General features: G+C 42.2%; 1 protein-coding gene across 1 annotated transcript in view; it reads right to left on the bottom strand.

Moving 5' to 3' along the window:
• Positions 1–2,864, bottom strand: part of LY75 (lymphocyte antigen 75) — a 100,607-nt gene that overhangs the window by 32,514 nt on the left and 65,229 nt on the right. The window contains exon 22 of the mRNA XM_019553547.1: positions 1,128–1,233. Coding sequence (XP_019409092.1) covers positions 1,128–1,233 — 106 coding nt within the window. The remainder of the gene's footprint in view (positions 1–1,127; positions 1,234–2,864) is intronic.

Here is a 2,864-nt window from a genome sequence, read left to right as displayed (position 1 = left end):
CACGTTAGAGGGGCAAGCACAGGCAAGGGACAAGCTACTTGACCTCCTCAAACCACCTGTCCTCCTGCAGCGGCAGAGGATGAATGAAAGATGACCCTCCAATAAATTAGAGATTCTACATAGAGAAAATTCTAACCAATTTATACATTTTCTATGTATAGAATCTCATTACTGGGCAAGTCATCTTGGATTCGAGTAAATACAGTAATTTCTTGGCTTGGGTCTCCTCGGATGTAGCTTGTCCGATACATCTGTAGTCACTTATTTGCAGTTCATACGAATGCTTATCTCTTCACAGTATTCACTTCAATGAGGTTTTAACTTCCCAAGTAAAGCATGGGGATTCCTTCAAGCATTGCCCTTCTTTCCTCGTAAGTCTCCAATTCCTTTCACATGGCTACAGTTATAAGTGAGATCTGGCATATGCTGGTGCTCTCAAATGATACTTAGAGACTTCTCAGGTTCTTGGGTTGACTGGTCTGACTCTGATGAACAGTGTCAAAAAGAACTCCAGACCTGAAGCCAGGAAGGAATTGTTCTCCAGCTCAAGACTATTTTGGGGTTTGTTTGTTTTTATTTGCCATCTGTCCTAGCACGACTGCCTTCCTGTTCCTAGAATCCTCTGATTTCTTGCCTCTGCAGTGGCATAGCACTGGTAGAGCCTTTGTCACCCTACTCGTTACCTATGGAATACCGAAAGGTGCATACGGGGTTCTGCGACTTATGCAAGATGTGCAAGAGTGTATCTTGCATCTTGATGTACAAGATGGGCCAGAGTACATAATTTTGGGGACCAAATGGCTCTTTTAGATAGCAGAACACTGAACTCAAAAGGTGTGGGAGGCCCCTTCCAGGCCTTTGCTCTTATACTGATCTTTCAACAGGTGGTATTCTTCTGGCACAGTGCAAGCAAGAGACATTATTTACAGGTTTTCATTTTGCCCTGAAATTTAGAGTTATTTCAACGAATTTGAGATAACTGAATGATGTTATCATTAGTTAACACTGGTATACAGTTTCTAGTCTGCTGCATAATTTGATGTAGTCCTTATATATAAACTGGCAGAAGAACTTGCCCTATTATTTTGATCTAAAGGGCTGCATAGGCCTTGAATTTAAGAGCATACCTTGGTCAGCTTGGCTTGTGATTGATGGAAGAGTGCCTCCAAGAGTTTCACACATTTCATTGGCAGCTTTAAATGTTAAATATCTACGTTTGAGCTTTAGAAAACACTGCAAAATAAACATTGTAAAAGCTTACACAGTGTACTGTTTCACCTTCTCTTTTACATTTACTGTACTCTAGAACTACTTTATAAAACAGTGACTTTAAAACCCCCAAGCCTCACTTTTAATATCTGTGAGAAATAGTTAGAAAAACAATGACAGATGAGTTCAGATTCAAATTCAGGAATGTGCCTATATGAAGTCTCATTCAGTCTGGGACACTGTCCAGAAGTTTCAGTTTTGTATTTGGTAGTATTTTAAAACAGTGTATTTGGGCAAGTGCAACTCTAAGGATCTCTCTAGATTAGTCATGGTTTTTTAGTTTATCAGACTTAACTTTCATAGTCTTGTGTGTTCTCCTTTACCATTTTCTACACAACTTTGAACTCTGACTCTCCCTCTCCTGAGCAGTATAATGTGTATACATCCAAGGCATCCCTTTACCAAGTACAGAAGCAATTAATATAACAGGACTGAAAACTGATGCACAGAAATAGGTTTTAGGGGGAAAAGACACTTTTAGTTTCTTTTTCTAGATTTCAAAACCAGAAGGAAAAGAAACAGAATTATGTGATTTGTCGGCCCCCTGCAGACCATGGTGCATATCAAAACAAGAATGACTACATAATCAGATGTGAAAAAGAAGAAACAACTGAAATCCACAAGCAAATTCTATCTAACACAGGGGTTTTAAGAGGGATAAAAACAAAAGCAAGGATTTTTTGTGATCTTTTATTGAACCAACTGTATAGTTGGGAGAACTGTTGGACAAGCTTTTGAGTATAAATCTTGCCTGGGCAGTTTACATCTGCCTCTGCCAAATACTTGAGGATTCTTTCTACTGCACTCTGGCAATTGGTAAATTTTTGTAGTGTAGTCGATAACCTAATAAGCAGCCACGAGTGCTATCTCCCCTATTCTTCACAATTGCATAAACCTTCTGTCTTCTTTGAGTGACATCCATGTAGCAACTACAGTAACAGCTTAAGTGGAAAACTTCCTAGTGGTAAATAATGCATTTTGGCTTCTTTTAATACAATTTAGCAACTAGAAGTAAAGAACGGGCCATAATTACGTGACCAACTGGCTCCCCTCAAGCCACAAGCAAAGGTTCTACACTAGGCCTGTGTAAAGCAGCTAGTATTCACTTTGGATTTGGATTCAGCCAATTTGGGAGGCAGCGATTCAAATCGCTGTCCCAAATCGATTCAGCTGAATCCGATTCAGAGATTCAGCTCCTGCCAAATCTCAGGTCACACAGACCCATCCCCCACCTACCCCTGCAGGCCTGGCAATGGCTGCCCTGCCCGCTCCAGCCTCCCGGCACTTTGAAAAAAAGAAAAAAGACTCACTAGGTGCTGCCTGCCGGGGTGGGATCCCTGCTGCTCCCCACTGCCCCATGCTGCATGGGGGCCCTACACAAGCCCCCACTCCACCCCCTGCTCCCAGCCCTTTAAGAAAACAAACAAACAAACAAAACCCCACTCATTGGTTCCTGCCCGGCAGGGAGACCCCACTGCCCCACGCCAAGTGGGGGGCTCTTCCATGAGCTCCCCAAAGCTGTGAGGCTGCTGCAGTAGCTGGTGAGCTCAGAGTTTTTTGTTTTTTTTTTTTCCCTTAAAGGGCCGGAGCTGGGG

The sequence above is a fragment of the Crocodylus porosus genome, unplaced genomic scaffold (assembly GCF_001723895.1).
Source record: "Crocodylus porosus isolate Cpor-Errol unplaced genomic scaffold, CroPor_comp1, whole genome shotgun sequence".
Classification (NCBI taxonomy): domain Eukaryota; kingdom Metazoa; phylum Chordata; order Crocodylia; family Crocodylidae; genus Crocodylus; species Crocodylus porosus.
This window is presented reverse-complemented; position numbering and strand designations above follow the sequence as displayed.